At 45.1% G+C, this 17,074-nt stretch overlaps 1 protein-coding gene and 1 non-coding gene across 2 annotated transcripts; both read right to left on the bottom strand.

Moving 5' to 3' along the window:
- Window positions 1-87: 87 nt before the first annotated feature.
- LOC119866232 lies at window positions 88-2,870 on the bottom strand. The gene is made up of 2 exons (XM_038575815.1): window positions 2,460-2,870; window positions 88-2,052 (listed from the first exon to the last, which is right to left on the bottom strand). The coding sequence occupies exon 2, from the start codon at window positions 1,990-1,992 to the stop codon at window positions 727-729; it is 1,266 nt and encodes a 421-aa protein (XP_038431743.1). The 5' UTR covers window positions 1,993-2,052; window positions 2,460-2,870; the 3' UTR covers window positions 88-726.
- Window positions 2,871-15,959: 13,089 nt separating this feature from the next.
- TRNAK-UUU lies at window positions 15,960-16,032 on the bottom strand. Its single transcript has one exon. It is a non-coding gene; the product is annotated as a tRNA-Lys (tRNA).
- Window positions 16,033-17,074: the final 1,042 nt, after the last annotated feature.

Here is a 17,074-nt window from a genome sequence, read left to right as displayed (position 1 = left end):
GGGTTTGGAGAAAAGGCTTTTTGTAGCGATTCTCCTGAGACGCCTGTCACCATCATATTTTCTGACATCAACCTAGTCATTTTGATATTCAGTACTTAGGATTTTATTTATTTGAGAGAGAGCGCAAGCACACGCGGAAGGGGAGGGGGAAGGGGCAGAGGGAGAGGGAGAAGTAGACTCCCCGCTGGGGCAGAAAGATCCACAAAAGAGGGGGAAACCCCTGAACCTTGAGATCATGACCTCAGCGGAAGGCAGACAGTAACCAACTGAGCTATCCAGGCGCTCCTGGTATTCAGTACTTAGTAGGTAGCACCAGTGTCTACCAAGAAATCTGTTCAGTGTCTTTTTTTTTAATTGATTAAATTTTTAAGATTTTTAAAAATTTATTAATGAGAGACAGAGAGACAGAGAGAGAGAGAGAGAGAGGCAGAGACACAGGCAGAGGGAGAAGCAGGCTTCCTACAAGGAACCCAAAGTGGGACACTATCCTGGATCTCAGGATCATGCCCTGAGCCGAAGGCATTCAACCACTAAGCCACCCAGGCGTCCCTGTTCAGGGTCTTTTTCACCAATAAGATGACCCAGGGTTCCACGTGGGAAATTTCAATGAAGGCCGTAGGGCTGTTAGGAGTCCCTGGGCCCCCTAATTCTGGATAGTTCTTGCGGGCATGATGGGGGAGGGAAGAGGCGTGGGGCATCTGGAAGTTTGGCCGAGTCACCTTCACATTACTTATTCAGAGAGGGGCACTCCTTTTTCCAGTGTCCCTGTCGTTTACAATAGGCACATTGGTGTGGCCCTACATTGGGGTGGCCTCTGGATCTGGAGTTTGAGGGCCTCGGGTGTCTTCCCTGGGGATGGGCCCCGGGCTGGGGCGGAGCCTGGTGAGGTGCGGGCCGCGCCTGCCTCACCGCGTCGGCCAGCAAGGCTGCCTGCTGCCGCATCCTGCGCCGCGCCTCCTTCTCCCGGACCTTGTCTCGGTTTCGGAAAACCTCGGAAGCAAGCTCCGCCAGGTGCAGGGTGGGCATTCCTAAAGCCCCGCGCAGCCTTTGCAATTTCCTTTGAATGTCAGGGGCAGCTTGCCTCACGAAGCTGGCGTTCACCAAGGGTAGGTGCTCTGGAGCCTGCGGGTCTATGTTCGCGCCCTGCCGATAGGCCTTAAACAACCGTTCCAAGTAGTCAAAGGGGTCCTCGTCAGGCCTCTGTCTGACCTGCAGAACTTTATCGAAGCTTCTGTGTTTCGGGACTCCGTTCCTCAGGCCCCGAAGGATGCAGCGGCGGTAATGCTCCAGCTGGTCCCTGTCCCCGCGGTCAGCAGGGCTCCACCTCGGGTCGGCGGCGGGTACGGCCACGTCTGCGAGCGCGCGCACCGGGCTGTTAGGGACCTGCTCGCGCATCTTCTCAGCTTCGGCGCGAGCCTGTTTTAGGACCACGCTGCGTTCCTCGGACGTGAGGAAGACATTTAGGAGGATTTGAATATCTGCCCAAGTGGGATGATGGAGAGCAAAAATAGAGGCAAAAAGACTCTCCATTTTAATGGGGTCATCTCGGTACGTCGGCATGTGGACTTTCCAACTAAGCAGGTCGGAGGTGGATAACGGGGGGCGGACAAAGATGACACCGGGCAGCTGCCGGGTCCCGTAAACTCCGCCGATCGGCCACTGTATGCCGGGGAATCTCCCTGCCTGAGGCTGGGTGCCCCCCTCGTCCCGCGGGGTCACCTGGCAGGTCTGAGAGGGAGAGACCACTAGCCGGCCTGCGGGATCCGGAGGGGAAGTGGACGGAGTGGGGGCCCGAGGTGCCGACCGTGGCGGGACGGCGGCCCTGGCACCTCCCAGTGGAGACGGAGGGGGAGTAGCGGTGTTTAACCGGGTGGACAAGGAATCCTCTGTCTTATCATCAGACCCGGGTGAAATGGCCTCATTCTGGGGACTCTCCCCTTGCGCCGAAATATTACATTTTCTCTGAATATCCTTACGCTGGTATAATAACATAAACGCTTGTACATATTCGATCTCCAGCCGTTTTTCTTCCTTTTTGCAAAATAAATCCAACTGCAAGATAGTATTGTAATTTAAGGAACCATTCTTGGGCCACCGTTCTCCCGAATCCAGGGAATATTGTGGCCAGGCAGTATTACAGAAAGATATCATCTTTTTCTTTGTCATGCGTTTATTGGTGAGCACTGCCCAGTCCCGAAGGACGCAGCCCAAGGGGCTACACTTTGGGATGGAATGCTCATTTCCCATTCTAGCTTGGTATTTGCAGTAATTCTCAGCGGGTCACACAGAGTCACTCTTGCACAGACAAGTTTCCCAAGAAATCCAAAGAGCCAAGAGAACCTCTAGGAGTGTAAGCCCTGTTTTCCTTTCCCCCAAAGGGAAATTCCCCACCCAAGCCCTTTCCGCTGAGGTCGGAACCCAATTACCAGCAGTAAGTCATCTGTGCCATGATTACTCACCCAAAGGATGTCTTCCGAACCCCAAACAAGTTTCTCTGCCCCAAAGAAAGCACCGAAGGTTGATTCCGCCCGTGCAGAGAGAGTTCGGAACCCAGTACCCCACACGGGGCAAAAGAGCCCCCGGCAACGGTGTCCAGTTGGATTTAGAGCCCCTTTGCCGTCGCCAAATTTGTTACTGAGCCGGAAAGAGCTTATTTGCTGGCGTGCAACGGAAAGCCAGACACCGTAGCACCAGGCTTTTGCAGAGAAAAAGCTTTGTTGCAATGCGGCCAAGCGAGGGGACAGGAGGCTGGTTCAAAAATCTGTCTCCGCGCCTGAGTTGAGAACACGGTTCTATAATCACGGGGGTTGGAGTCACACATATATTAATGAAAAGGGCGGGGGAATGTGTGACTTCATGAGGAAGGAGGGAGCTGCCCATTGAGCCAACCTAGATGACACCACCTTGGGGTGGAGACTTGACATTAGAATGAGGCCAAATGAGGCCTCTGACACCGGATGGTCACCTATAGGTCAAGGAGAGGGCGGTGGGCATCTTCTGAGAGCAGGTGTAACTGAATGAGTTCTCAGGCCGGGTGAAGACTGCAAGGCCTTGCTTGCTCACAGGCTGACCAGAGAGAAGCAGGTCTCTGAAAAACAAGCTTTAAGTTTTCTACTAGTCTCAGGGCAGCCTGGCTGGCTCAGCTGGCACCGCAGATGACCCTTGATCTCAGGGTTTTGCGTTCTAGCCCCACGTTGGATGTGGAGGTTACTTAAAAATCAAATCAAATTGAAATTTGCCGTTACCCTTGACGGGATGAGCACTGGGTGTTAGGTTATATGTTGGGAAATCGAACTCCAATTAAAAAAAAATAATAAAAAAATAAATAAATGAAAAATCATTGTCAAAAAGGAATTTGCCATTAATCTCAACCTCATTAACCTCAAGGGGCACAGCTTCAAATCTGCTCATTTTCACTCTGCACCATGTTCTCATTTCTTGCTCATGAGCATTTAGAATATTTCAAAGCTCTTGCTATCACAAGACCCTGAACATATCTTAAATATACTAACCTAACGGGTGTGGTGTGGAGTGATATTAATAATTGATTATAACTTTAATTTTCATTTTTCTATGTTTAATAAGTTTTGGGTTCTTTTTTTTTAAGATTTTATTTATTTATTTGAGAGAGAAGGAGAAAGAGCCAGAGAGCACAAGCAGGGCGAACAACAGAGGGAGAGGGAGAAGCAGACTCTGCACTGAGCAAGGAGCCTGATGTGAGGCTTGATCCCAGGACCCTGGGATCATGACCTGAGCCGAAGGCAGACACTTAACCAGCTGAGCCACCCAGGCACCCCAGTTTTGGGTTCCTTTTGTGTGTTTTTGCCACTTGGTTGTCACCATCTGTGAACTGCCTATTCATATCTTTAGTCCATTTTTCTATCGAGTCGTGCTTTTTTTTCTTAGTGACTGCATAACCTAACGGAAGGAGAGTTCATCCACCCAACGAGCACCAAAGCCAGCAAGGGCCCCACCGAGTGTTTGCAAGAAACGAATTAAAAAAGCTGTTTATTGGATTATTGCTAACCCGGAGAACAGGGAGCTAAGGCTCTAAAGACCCCCAACTCCCTGAGGTTTTACAAGCAGAGGGTTCTCTTTCCTTTTCTTTCTTTCTTTTTTTTTTAAGTATTTATTTTTATTTTTTTTAAGTATTTATTTTAAAATGGGCACCATGCTCAGGGTGCAGCCCAGAACTCACCCCCTTGAGATCAAGAGTTGCCTGCTCTACTGACTGAGCCAGCCAGGTGCAGCCGAGTGGGGGCTTTAAAAGGGCAAAAATTGGGACGCCTGGGTGGCTCAGTGGTTGAGCGTCTGCCTTCCGCTCAGGGCATGATCCCGGGGTCCTGGGATCGAGTCTCCCATCAGGCTCCTTGGGGAGCCTGCTTCTCCCTCTGCCTATGTCTCTGCCTCTCTGTGTCTCTCATGAATAAAGAAATAAAATCCTTAAAAAAAAAAATAAAAGGGTGAAAATTCACAATAAGGATCTTGAGGTCATTCAGTTAGGGATTAGGGCAGCTGTAATATTTCTTTCCTTAATTGTTTTGTCACTCCTGGCGTCACCTCGTCTGGTTTTGGTGTAACTGTGGTGAGGTGGTCCTCAGGTTCAGGAGCCTGGGACTGGAAACATTCTTGCCAGATTGCGTCAGTCATATTTAGAGTACAAAAGCAGAAGTTCCACATCCTGTGACTATTACTAAGCTGCAAACAATTACTATTTTTTGCACACGCGGTGCGTTACGTTTGTCACCTCAGGTAGAAGAGCATCCCACACATTTCTGAGAGGCAACTTTATGTTATTTCCTGAGGCAACTTTACAGGTTTCTTTAAACTGTAACTAAGGGCTACTTAACTCTGATCAAAGGTAGCTAGGAGCCATATATCTAATTGTGGGGCCTGCTGAGGGCTTGTATCCCTGGTTTCAATTGGCAGAAATTTTTATATGTTTTTTAAAATTTTTCGGGGGGGCACCTGGCTGGCTCAGTTGGGAGAGTGCGACTCTTGAACATTGGGGTTGTGAGTTTGAGCCCTGTGTTGGGTGTACAGATTACTTAAAAAAAAATTTATTTTTTAAATAAATAAATAAATTTTATTTATTACAGATTTTATTAAGTAATCTCTACACCCAACTTGGAGATATATATATATATATATATCTGATATCTATCTATCTATCTATCCCTCGTATCTTCTTTATCCATTCATCAGTCTGTGGAGACAGTTGGACTTTTTCCATAGTTTCACTACTGTTGATAATGCTGCTATAAGCATTGGGGTACATGTATCCTTTTGAATCTGTATTTCTTTTTAAGATTTTATTTATTTATGAGAGACACAGAGACAGAGGCAGAGACACAGGCAGAGGGAGAAGCCGGCTCCATGCAGGAAGCCCCATGCGGGACTCGATCCTGCGACTCCAGAATCATACCCTGAGCCAAAGGCAGACGCTCAACCTCTGAGCCACCCAGGCGTCCCAGAATCTGTATTTTTGTATCCTTTGGGTAAATACCTGGTAGCGCAATTGCTGGATCATTGGGTAGTTCTATTTTTAACTTTTTGAGGACTGTCCATACTGACCTCCAGAATGGCTGTGCCAGTTTGCATTGCCACCAAAGAATGGTGCAAGAGGTTTTCCTTTCTCCACATTCTTCTCCACATCTGTTATTTCCTGTGTTAATTTTAGCCACTCTGACAGGTTTTGATTTGCATTTACCTGATGATGAGTGACGTTGAACATCTTTTCCTGTATCTGTTAGCCATCTAGATGTTTTCTTTGGGAAAATGTCTATTCATGTCTTCTGCCCATTTCTTAACTGGATTGTTTTTTGAGTGTTGAGTTATCTTAGTTATCTTGATAGGTTCTTTATAGATTTTGGATACTAACCCTTTATCAGATATGCCATCTGCAAATATCTTCTCCTATGCTGTATGTTGACTTTTTTTTTTTTTTTAAGATTTTATTTATTCATGAGGGACACAGAGTGAGGCAGAGAAATAAGCCGAAGGAGAAGCAGGATCCCCGCAGGGAGCCGGATGCGGGATTCGATCCCAGGACTCAGCAACCTGGGCATTTTGTGTCTTACTTAAGAAGTCTGCCCCTACCCTCAAGGTCATAAAAATATTCTGTAGTTTCTACTGAAAGTTTTTCACATGTAGATATTTAATCCACTTGGATTAATGTGCGGAGCCAGCTGTGGAACTTATCTGAGAATTGAATCTCCTAGTCCTCGGCACACTAGGGATACATGAGCTCCTGGGTGCGCACACTGATTCTTGACCACGTTGTTCTCCAGATAGAGCTCCTCCACTCCCTCTCCTTTTGTTTTTGTTTTTTTAAATAAATTTATTTTTTATTGGTGTTCAATTTGCCAACATATAGAATAACACCCAGTGCTCATCCCGTCAAGTGCCCCTCTCAGTGCCCGTCACCCAGTCACCCCCACCCCCTGCCCAACTCCATTCCCTCTCCTTGAACTAATAGTCTATTCCTTTACCCTTTGAAGTAAACATGTTTTTCTGTTTCCCAAAATTAATCATTTCTATAGCTAACATGCTAGATCTCTTAATAAAATCGGGAGGAGGCAAAGCCTTGGGATCCAACTCCGAGTGTTCTTGGTTCCCCTGTCCCGCAGATTAAAATTCAGTGAGAGGGCAGCCCTGGTGGCTCAGTGGTTTAGTGCCACCTACAGCCCAGGGCGTGATCCCGGAGACCCGGGATTGAGTCCCACGGCAGGCTCCTTGCATGGAGCCCTGCTTCTCCCTCTGCCTGTGTCTCTGCCTCTCTGTCTCTCTTTCTCCTCTCTGTGTATTCTCATGAATAAATAAATAGAATCTTTTTAAAAAAATTTTTAAAATTCAGTGAGACTCTGAGTCTTTCTTCATATCGTTGCCTCTGACTATCCTGTCTCCATGGCAGATTAATTTTTATGTATGACATAAGGATCCAATTTTATCTGAATTGCATATGGGTAGACTGTTCCAGCATCATTTATCTAATAGTTCATTCTTTTCCCAGTTTACACTCTACTGTCCTTTTCTTTTTTTTTTTTAAGATTTTATTTATTTATTCATGAGAGACACAGAGAGAGAGAGGCAGAGACATAGGCAGAGAGAGAAGCAGGTTCCCTGGAGGGAGCCCAATGCAGGACTCGATCCTAGGACCCCAAGGATCATGACCTGAGTCACCCAGGCGTCCCTACGCTCTACTGTTCTGTTAGTACGTCTACTGGCACTAAATTGATTCCCTATAGCCTTCAATGTTGAAAGTGTATAGAAAATCTTGGGACCCTTGGGTGGCTCAGCAGTTGAGCACCTGCCTTTGGCTCAGGGCATGATCCTAGGGTTCAGGATGAGTCCCACATGGGGATCTTGTGGGAGCCTGCTTCTCCCTCTGCCTGTGTCTCTGCCTCTCTCTTTCTGTGTTTCTCATGAATAAATAAATAAAAATTTTAAAAAAGTAATACATATGTAGCTCAGATTCAGTCCTTTTTTTAAAAAAGATTTTTAAAAATTTATTTATTCATAGAGACACACACACACACAGAGACAGAGACAGAGACAGAGAGAGGGAGAAGCAGGCTTCATGCAGGGAGCCCGATATGGGACTCGATCCCGGATCTCCAGGATCGCACCCTGGACTGAAGGCGCTAAACTGCTGAGCCACCAGGGCTGCCCTGACTCAGTCCTTTTTTTTTTTTTAATTTTTTTTTTTAGATTTTTATTTATTTATTCATAGAGACACACAGAGAGAGAGAGAGAGAGAGAGAGAGAGAGGCGCAGACACACACAGGCAGAGGGAGAAACAAGCTCCATGCAGAGAGCCTGACGTGGGACTCGATTCCGGGCCTCCAGGATCACGCCCTGGGCTGCAGGCGGCGCTAAACCGCTGCGCCACTGGGACTGCCCTGACTCAGTCCTTTTAATGTTTGTGGGCCCTATGCCTGGGGCCTCAGAGAAGCAAGGTTCGGAATGACCTGACCAGATTTCAAAGCATGGGCTCTATTTCTGTCCTGAGCGTACCTTATACATCTGCTTTGCTGACAAATAACCAAACCAAACAAACAAACAAAAACTCCACCCCAAAACATTTTGGGGGCACCTGGGTGGCTCAGTTGGTGGAGGATCTGACTCTTGATTTCAGCTCAGGTCATGATCTCATGATCTCAGCGGCCATGGGGTCAAGTCCCACATCCGGCTTCCAACTCAGAGGGAGTCTGCTTCTCTTCCTCCGCCCACTCCTTACCCCTCATCCCCCGCTGTGGGCTCTCTCTCTCTCTAAAATACATAAATAAATCTTAAAAAAAAAAAAACCCAACCCATTTCAGACTTAAGGAATAAAACCCCCTTAAATTCCCATGAGACTGAAGTCATGCAGCCTTACACATAAAGCTTAAGACAAACAAGTCTATAACTTTCTGAAATGTCTTTTGTCTGATTTGTAACGTCTTCTGTAAAAAATCTGGTATAACCTTACACCAAATGTTTCTTCCCTGGAGCACTCCCTTATTTGTGAAGATTGTGTATCCTGGGCAACTGTCCTCCCTTGGGCTCAAATAAACCTCTTTCTTTCTTTTAGAGATTCTGAAAGCTTTGTTCATTTTGTATCAACAATATATACGTACATAAATACATATGTATTTTATAAATATCTGCTTTTTGTGTTTGTATTTTTCATAGTAAAGGAAGTATCTTGTTCATAATGTTACAAACTTACATTAATATTGTTGCCGCTGCTCAAAATACACTTTATTTTATTTTTTAAAGGTTTTTATTTATATAGGTAATCTTTACACCCCACATGGGGCATGAACTCATGACCCTGAGATTAAGAGTTGCATGCTCATCTGACTGAGCCAGCCAGGAGCCCCTCAAAATACATTTTAGAATAGTTCTTAATCTAATTAGTTTCACAATGAGTGTTTCATTTTTTAAAAAATATCCTCAGCTATAAGGAAATCTTCACCTTCTGACCACACAGTTGAGTTCTGGGAAAGGGCACTGGATCTCAGATTTTGATTCTAGACAGCTCAACCACTGAGCCACCCAGGTATACCTCTCGCCCTCATTTTTAAGAGATTTTGTTATTCCAGATTGACAGTTGCTTTCCTGCAGCATTTTAAGGATTTTATTTTATTTATTTTATTTTTAATTTTAAAACTTATTTTATTTGAGAGAAAAAGAGAGAGAGTGCAAGTAGGGGGAAGGGCAGAGACAGAGAATCTCAAACCAACTCAGTGCTGAGTGTGGAGACTGACATGGGGCTCGATCCCCAGACCCTAAGATCACCACCAGAGCTGAAACCAGAAGTCAGACGCTTAAGTGCTTGACTGACTGCATCACCCAGGCCCTTTAATAAGGATTTTATTTTTATTTTTTATTTTATTTTATTTTATTTTATTTTATTTTTTTTAGGATTTTATTTTTAAATAATCTCTACACCAAACGTGAGGCTCAACCTTTACAACCCCAAGGTCAAGAGTTGCCTGCTCTACCCACTGAGCCAGCCAGGTGTCCCTCTTGCAGCATTTAAAGATAGGTTCCTCTCCCTTCTGGATTCCTGTGGTGCTTGTGAGAAGTTAGTTTTCCTGATTCTCAACATTTTCTCCCTTCTTCTTCTCTCTCCAAATCTTTGTCCTTAGTATCCTACAGGTTTTTTTTTTTTTTTTACTTTATTTATTTATTCATGAGAGACACAAAGAGAGAGGTGGAGACATATGCAGAGGGAGAAGGAGGCTCCCTATGGGGACTCCATCCCAGGACCCTGGGATCATGACTTGAGCCGAAGGCAGGCGCTCTACCACTGAGCCACCCAGGCGCCCCTACAGTCTCAATATAATATGTCTATGTGTGGATTTATTCATTTTGATCCTGCTTGAGATTTGTTGTGTGTTAGGCATTGAATTGTGTCCCCCCAAAGGATATGTTGAAGTCCTAACTCCCAGTACTTCTGAATGTGAATTTATTTGGAAGGAGAATCATCACAGATGTAATCAGTTAAGGTGTGGTCATACTGGAATAGGGTGGGCTTCAACCCAGTGTGACTGGCGCCCTTATGAAAACAGGTGAGGGCAGCCCCAGTGGCGGAGCGGTTTAGCGCCGCCTGCAGCCCAGGGCATGATCCTGGAGTCCCGGGATTGAGTCCCACATCAGGCTCTCTGCATGGAGCCTGCTTCTCCCTCTGCCTGTGTCTCTGCCTCTCTCTCTCTGCATCGTTATGAATAAATAAATAAAATCTTAAAAAATTAAAAAAAAACAGGCGAAGAGGGAGAAAGGATGAGGTGAAGACACACCTCACACAGAGAACACCAGGTGGTACTCAGGCAGAGACTGCAGTGGTGAATCTATAAGACTAAAGAAGCCTTTTTTTTTTTTTTTTTAAGATTTTATTTATTTATTCATGAGAGACACAGAGAGAGAGAGGCAGAGACACAGGCAGAGGGAGAAGCAGGCTCCATGCAGGGAGCCTGATGTGAGACTCAATCCCGGGACTCCAGGATCATTCCCTGGGCTGAAGGCAGACGCTTAACCACAGAGCCACCCAGGTGTCCCTAAACGTATAAATGTTTAAACATATAAATATATCTTTGGAAACTTCCTTTAGCTCTACCTCCCCAAATATATGTTGGCAATCATCCCCCAAGCATATGACAACCCAGTATACATCTAAAAGGTCCCATGACTAAGGTTTTATTAGAGAGTAATAAATGACCTTTTCCTTTTTTTTTTTTTTTTTTTTTTATGATAGGCACACAGTGAGAGAGAGAGAGGCAGAAACACAGGCAGAGGGAGAAGCAGGCTCCATGCACCGGGAGCCTGACGTGGGACTCGATCCCGGATCTCCAGGATCGCGCCCTGGGCCAAAGGCAGGCGCTAAACCACTGTGCCACCCAGGGATCCCAAATGACCTTTTCCTAATAGGAGCTAAACCCCTCAAGGTCCTGGAAACCTTGCTTCAAAAGCAAGTATTTTGCACCAAAGATGTCTCAGGAAATCTTTCTTGGCCAAATTCCAACATCTTTTGGAAGTCATATCCCCTGTAGCCAATGACCCTATTCTATGTCTTGAATCTCTGGTGTTCCAAGCAATATTTCCTTAAAATCTTATCCCTTTGCCCAACTGGACTCCCTGCTTTTAGTCCTACATGGGGGCCAACAGTGAGCATTCCAAGATTTCTCATTAAAATGTTTGCTACAGGGATCCCTGGGTGGCGCAGCGGTTTGGCGCCTGCCTTTGGCCCAGGGTGCGATCCTGGAGACCTGGATCGAATCCCATGTAGGGCTCCCGGTGCATGGAGCCTGCTTCTCCCTCTGCCTATGTCTCTGCCTCTCTCTCTTTCTCTCTCTGTGACTATCATAAATAAATAAAATTAAAAAAAATAAATAAAAATTAAAATGTTTGCTACATAATTGGGCACAGTTTAAGCTGGGTAAGTCGAGAGACAAAAAAAAAAACCACTAATATTCTATTATAATGAGGTTTGGGGGACGCCTGGGTGGCTCCACAGTTGAGCGTCTGCCTTTGACTCAGGGTGTGATCCCAGGATCTGGGATCGAGTCCCACATCAGGCTCCTTGTGGGAAGCTTGCTTCTCCCTCTGTCTGTGTCTCTGCCTCTCTCTCTCTCTGTGTGTGTGTCTCTAGTGAATAAATAATGAATCCTTTAAAAAAAATAATGAGGGGATCCCTGGGTGGCTCAATAGTTTAGCGCCTGCCTTTGGCCCAGGGCGTGATCCTGGAGTCCTGGGATGGAGTCCCACGTCGGGCTCCCAGCATGGAGCCTGCTTCTCCCTCCTCCTGTGTCTCTGCCTCTGTCTCTCTGTCTCTCTCTATCATTCATAAATAAATAAATAAATAAATAAATAAATAAATAAATAAATCTTTAAAAAAAAGTAAATAATGAGGTTTGGCCCCCAAATCCCTTGGGGAACCAAGAAATCTGGCCACAAGTAGTTCTTTGAATTATGATACAGCCTGATTTATCTTGTAAGAGGCAAGAAAAATGGAATGAAGCACCTTATGTGTTGGCCATTGTGGTCCTGCATGGGGACCCCAGATTAAAAGGACAATGTGAAGTTTATATGGCCCAGGCTCCTAAATTGGCAGATTTACATCCTTGAAATGACTTTGACATTTGTGCTGACTTGATGAAACCTACAGATATTACTGTCTTATTTCCTGTACCATAGAGGAGGGAAGGAAACAATGCATACATAGTCAAGCCATTAATTATGATGAAGGGGAGTAACTCAAGGAAAAGATGAAAACCATTCTCTCGGGGAACCTGGGTGGCTCAGTCAGTTAAGCATCTGCCTTCAGTTCAGGTCACAATCTTGGGGTCTTGGGACTGAGCCCTGTGTGAGGCTCCCTGCTTAGAGGGGTACCTGCTGGTCCTTCTCCCTCTCCCTCTCCCCCTCCCACCTCCCTATTCCTGCTCTGTCTCTCAAATAAAATAAATAAAATCTTAATAGAAAAAAGAAAAGAAAACCTAGCTCTCTTTCAGTGTAGATTAGTGGAGGCTTTCCACTAATGCACTAATGCAGACCCTGATTCTCCAGAAGGGCAGTCACTGTTAGCCGTGCATTTTATCCTACAATCTACAGCAGGTATCAGGAGAAAATGACAGAAGGCAGCTGTGGGCCCCAAGCTCCTATGAAACAATTGTTGGATAAGACTTTGGCTATATTTAGTAATAGAGACTGGGCAGGGGTGCCTGGGTAGCCAAGTTGGTTAAGTCTCTGACTCCTAACTTTGGCCCAGGTCCTGATCCAGGGGTGAGGCTCCTCACTCATTGAGGAGGCTGCTTGAGATTCTCTCTTTCCCTCTGCCCCTCCTGCTTCTCCTGTCTCTCTCTCTCAAACATAAATAAATCTTAGAAAAAAAAAAAAAGTAATAGGGCAGGGCAGAGAAGGAGGACAAGTTTGTCCAAAATAAATGGCATGCCCAACTTTGAGCCATGGCATTGGGCACCATGCCACCCCAGGACCACCTAATACAGAAGCCTGCAAGGCCAGAGTCTGGCAAAGCCAGACTACAGCCCCTGGCTCGCAAAAGGCTGGGCCCTCATCAAGGTGCATTCTGCACGATGGAGGGCCATTGGAGACAGTATTGTCCCTGACTTCAAAGGAAGGTGTCCAGCCTGGAAACCTTTGCTGGCCGAGGTTAAGGAGGACCACAGGGGCCTGAGCTCTCCTATGGCTCTTCCTGGACATTTCAACATAACACACCAGGAGCCTCAGGTGATCCTTGATGTGGCGGGTAAGGAAATTGAATTTTTATTGGAATAATATTGGAATAAATAAATAAAATAAAATCTTAAAAAAAAGAAAAGGTAATATTCCATAGGACCAGGGGCCACAAAAGCATTCAGCCTCTAATTAAGAAAAACGTTTTCAATGCAAAAAAATTTTTTTTTCTCCCTCTGCCTCTCTCTCTCTCTGTGTCTCTCATAAGTAAATTAATAAAATATTTTTAAAAAATGTGGCTTTGTTTTTTTTTTAAGATTTTATTTATTTATTCATGAGACATACACACACACACACAGAGGCAGAGATAGAAGTAGAGGGAGAAGCAAGCAAGCTTTCTGCAAGGAGACTGCTGTGGGACTCAATCCCGGATCCTGGGATCATGCCCTGAGCTGAAGGCAGACACTCAACAGCTGAGCCACCTCGGTGCCCCTAAATGTGGCTTCTTAATATTTCATACCCATGCAGCCATCTGGAAGAGATGAAGACTATTAAATTCAAATTTTTCCCCTATAAACAACACAAAGAGGAAATTTTAACATTGTAAGAGACATACATACCTCGGGAGGTGGCAGTTGTATCTTGTGGAAGGAACCAAACAAACCAAACCATGACAAATCAAGGAAATGACTTTGCTGACACATTAGTGAAAGTGGCAGTGAAAGATGAAGGGCTGGCTACACAGGCTTTAGCTCTGATTCCAGAAGCTCTCCTCAAAGAAGTCCAAATTATACTTCCTCTGAGGCTCAGTGGGCCTCACAAAAGGGATTTGAGGTCGACTCAAAGGATGGTATAAATGAAATAATATATATATATATATATATATATACTCCCTGAGGCACTACAGTGGAAGATAATTAAGCAAATATCTGACTCCACCCACTTTGGTAGAGATACTATGGCAAATCCAGTACAGCAAATATTCAGAGAGAAGAATCTAACCAAAACGGTAAGAGAAGTTACCAGAGCATATGAGCTTTGTGTCAGAAATGACCCAAGGACCCATCCTATGCCTCCCCCACCTTCATTAAGCCAGTTCAACATGGAGACACTTACCTTGGGGAAGACTGGCAGGTTGACTTAACTCAGATGTTACCCTGTCTGGGGTAAGGTTTATGTGGATACATTTACAGGGTGGGTAGAGGCCTTCTCCATTAGGACAGAAAAGACTTTAGAAGTTTCTAAAAGATTATTAAAGGAAGTCATACCTAGGCTTGGACTTCCTCAGAGTCTACAAAGTGATGAGGACCCTGCTTTCCTGCTAACACAACCATTATCAGTGGCTCTAGGGATCTGTTATGCCTCATGGAGGCCTAAATCTTCAGGAAAAATGTAAAAAATGAACAATATCTTTTTTTTAAGATTTTTATTTTTAGTGATCTTTACATTCAACATAGGGCTTGAACTCACAAACCCTAGATTAAGATTTGTATGCTCTGCCAAGTGAGCCATCCAAGCATTCTTCCCCAAACCATATCTTTTTTTTTTTTTTTTAAGATTTTATTTATTTATTTATGTGAGACACAGAGAGAGAGGCAGAGACAAAGGCAGAGGGAGAAGCAGGCTCTATGCAGGGAGCCCGATACAGGACTCGATCCCAGGGCTCCAGGACCATGCCTTGGGCCGAAGGCAAACGCTCAACCACTGAGCCACTCAGGTGTCCCCCAAACCATATCTTTAAAGAAACTTTGGCAAAACTCTGTCAAGAGACTCATGAGACATGAATATAAAATGTTATGGATTGCTTCACTAAGAATAAGAGTGGCACCAAAGGGGACTCTTAAATTGAGCCCTTTTGAATTAATATATAGAAGTTTTCTCACTGCAACTTTATCGTTTGATGAAGAAACCAACAAAATTTTAAAATGTATCATTAGTCTGGGGTACCTGGGTAGCTCAGTTGGTTAGGCGTCTGCCTTTGGCTCAGGTCATGATCCCAGAGTCCTGGGATTGAATTCCTGCTCGGCAGGGAGTCTGCTTCTCCCTCTCCCTCTGCTCCTTCCCCTGCTCATGTTCTCTTCAATAAATAAATAAATAAATAAATAAATAAATAAATAAATAAAATTACTAGCCTGGGTAAAGTACTGCAGGCTCTCCACAAGTATAGAAATAAAATACTTTCATACCCCATTGAAGATAAGCAATCTGTTGCATACTACCAGGGAGCAAGGTTTTATTAAAAACATGGAGGGGGGCCTGACTGGCTCAGCAGGTGGAGTGTGCAACTCCTTATCTTGAGGTTGAGTTTGTGCCCCACGTTGAGGGGGGAGAGTACTTAAAGATAAAATCTTAAAAAAAAAAAAAAAAAAAAAAGAGGGGATTCCTGGGTGGCTCAGCAGTTTAGCGCCTGCCTTTGGCCCAGGGCATGATCCTGGAGACCCGGGATTGAGTCCCACATCACGCTCCCCGCATGGAGCCTGCTTCTCCCTCTGCCTGTGTCTCTGCCTCCCTCTCTCCCTCTCTCTCTGTGTGTGTCTCTCATGAATAAATAAATAAAAATCTTAAAAAAAGAAAAGAAAAGAAAAATGGATCACATGAAGATCAGCTCATACCAAAGTTTAACTTTGGGAAGGTTTAACTTTGGGAAGGTTTAACTTTAACTCCCTACTTCCTCAGAAGTAAAACCCAAAAGTACTTTCAGATTGGGTTCACTTGTCCAGAATCAAACCTATTTTCCTAAGTCTTTTTTTTTTTAACAAATTAATTTATTTTGGTAATCTTTATACCCAACATGGGGCTTGAACTCATGACCCTGAGATTAAAAGTCACATGCTCTTCCAACTGAGCCAGCCAGGCACTCTGCTCATTGGTCTTTTTTTTTTCTTTAAGATTTTATTTATTTATTCATGAGAACCACACAGAGAGAGGCAGAGACATAGGCAGAGGGAGAAGCAGGCTCCCCACAGGGAGCCCGATGTGGACTCCATCCAGGGGCTCCAAGATTACGACATGAGCCAAAGGCAGGCACTCAACCACTGAGCCACCCAGGGGTCCTGATAGCTCGGAATTTTTATGCCTCCCAATAGGCAGAGTCTACAATCCTTTCCAGTCTGAAGAAGTTACAGAAGATGAGACCTTTGCCCTTCAACATTCCTTTAGAATAAGGAGTGGGGTGCCTGGTTGGCTCAGTCAGTTGGGTGTCTGACTCTTGGTTTTGGCTTAGGTTGTGGTTGTGGGATCAAGCCCCCAGCTGGGCTCTGCATTGGGCGAGGAGCCTGCTTGGGATTCTCTCTCTCCCTCTCTCTCTGCCCCTCCCCTCCCCCATCTCTCTCTCAAAAATAAAAAATAAAATACTTAAAAAAATTTTTTTTTACAAAGAATAAGGAGGATAAAAATCCCATAGAGGGGAGATAAGACTGGGAAACTGAAAAGCTCCAAAAAATCTGCTTTTCCCTCCTTTCATTCTTGCTAGGATGTGCACCCCAATTTACACACGCCTTGTAAATAGCGTACATCCTCTTTGTAAAGCACAAGGACTTGATGCTGCTCGAGGATAAATAACATCTAAAGAAGAACCAGGCAACAGTGAGTGGAGGAAGCTACCCTATGTCTATGTCAGACCACCTGAGCTAGACAGCAACGCCAAGACCCTCCTGGCTCTGAGGAAGGACACCTGGGCCATCGTCTTTGTTCTAAGTGGTTCCTGGATGCCTGAGAACACGTGCACCAGATCACCATCCCTGGTAGCAACTGCAGACTCTGAACAAAGAAGAGACTCCCTCCTTTCCAAGTATCCTGGACACTCCCTCTTTCTGTTCTCTGCTCTCTCTTTATCTTCAATGAACTCTCACTTCCTGCTGCCTCAGGTTTGATTTCCATCCTGTCCTAAAGCCAAGGA

This window comes from Canis lupus, chromosome 26 (assembly GCF_011100685.1).
Source record: "Canis lupus familiaris isolate Mischka breed German Shepherd chromosome 26, alternate assembly UU_Cfam_GSD_1.0, whole genome shotgun sequence".
NCBI classification, from domain to species: Eukaryota; Metazoa; Chordata; class Mammalia; order Carnivora; family Canidae; genus Canis; species Canis lupus.
This window is presented reverse-complemented; position numbering and strand designations above follow the sequence as displayed.

Bases quoted from the DNA above. Each gene is read 5' to 3' on its own strand.
- LOC119866232 (XM_038575815.1), bottom strand. From the start codon at position 1,992: ATGTTATTATACCAGCGTAAGGATATTCAGAGAAAATGTAATATTTCG.